The sequence below is a fragment of the Penaeus monodon genome, chromosome 33, assembly GCF_015228065.2.
Source record: "Penaeus monodon isolate SGIC_2016 chromosome 33, NSTDA_Pmon_1, whole genome shotgun sequence".
NCBI lineage: Eukaryota > Metazoa > Arthropoda > Malacostraca > Decapoda > Penaeidae > Penaeus > Penaeus monodon.
Window position 1 is genome coordinate 11,753,173 of NC_051418.1, and position 276 is coordinate 11,753,448.

At 34.4% G+C, this 276-nt stretch overlaps 1 protein-coding gene across 1 annotated transcript in view; it reads left to right on the forward strand.

The window, feature by feature from the left end:
• LOC119594037 (uncharacterized protein DDB_G0283697-like) overlaps window positions 1-276 on the forward strand; it is a gene marked incomplete in the record, with an annotated part of 31,250 nt that overhangs the window by 3,784 nt on the left and 27,190 nt on the right. The window contains 1 exon segment of the mRNA XM_037943065.1: window positions 1-19. Within this exon segment, the coding sequence (XP_037798993.1) occupies window positions 1-19 (19 nt within the window).

The window sequence follows — 276 nt, forward strand, 5'->3', positions numbered from 1 at the left end:
GAACCTGAAAGTCTGAATGGTGAGTATTAGTACACCAGGATTGTTTTTCTTTGTCTTTTTGCATAGTTCATCTGAAAAGACAGTGGAGAGAAAATATTGGCTACTGCACTGAATAGTCGGCTGAGAATTTTAAAGCTGGTTATCTCTGTTGCTTCTCCAGTGACTAGATTTTTTAAAATCATGTTATGAATTTGTGTAAAAATAGTAATATCATTTGCAAGGATATTTATATCACTCTGATATCAAAACTTTGCCACAGCCTATTGTGTGTGTGTG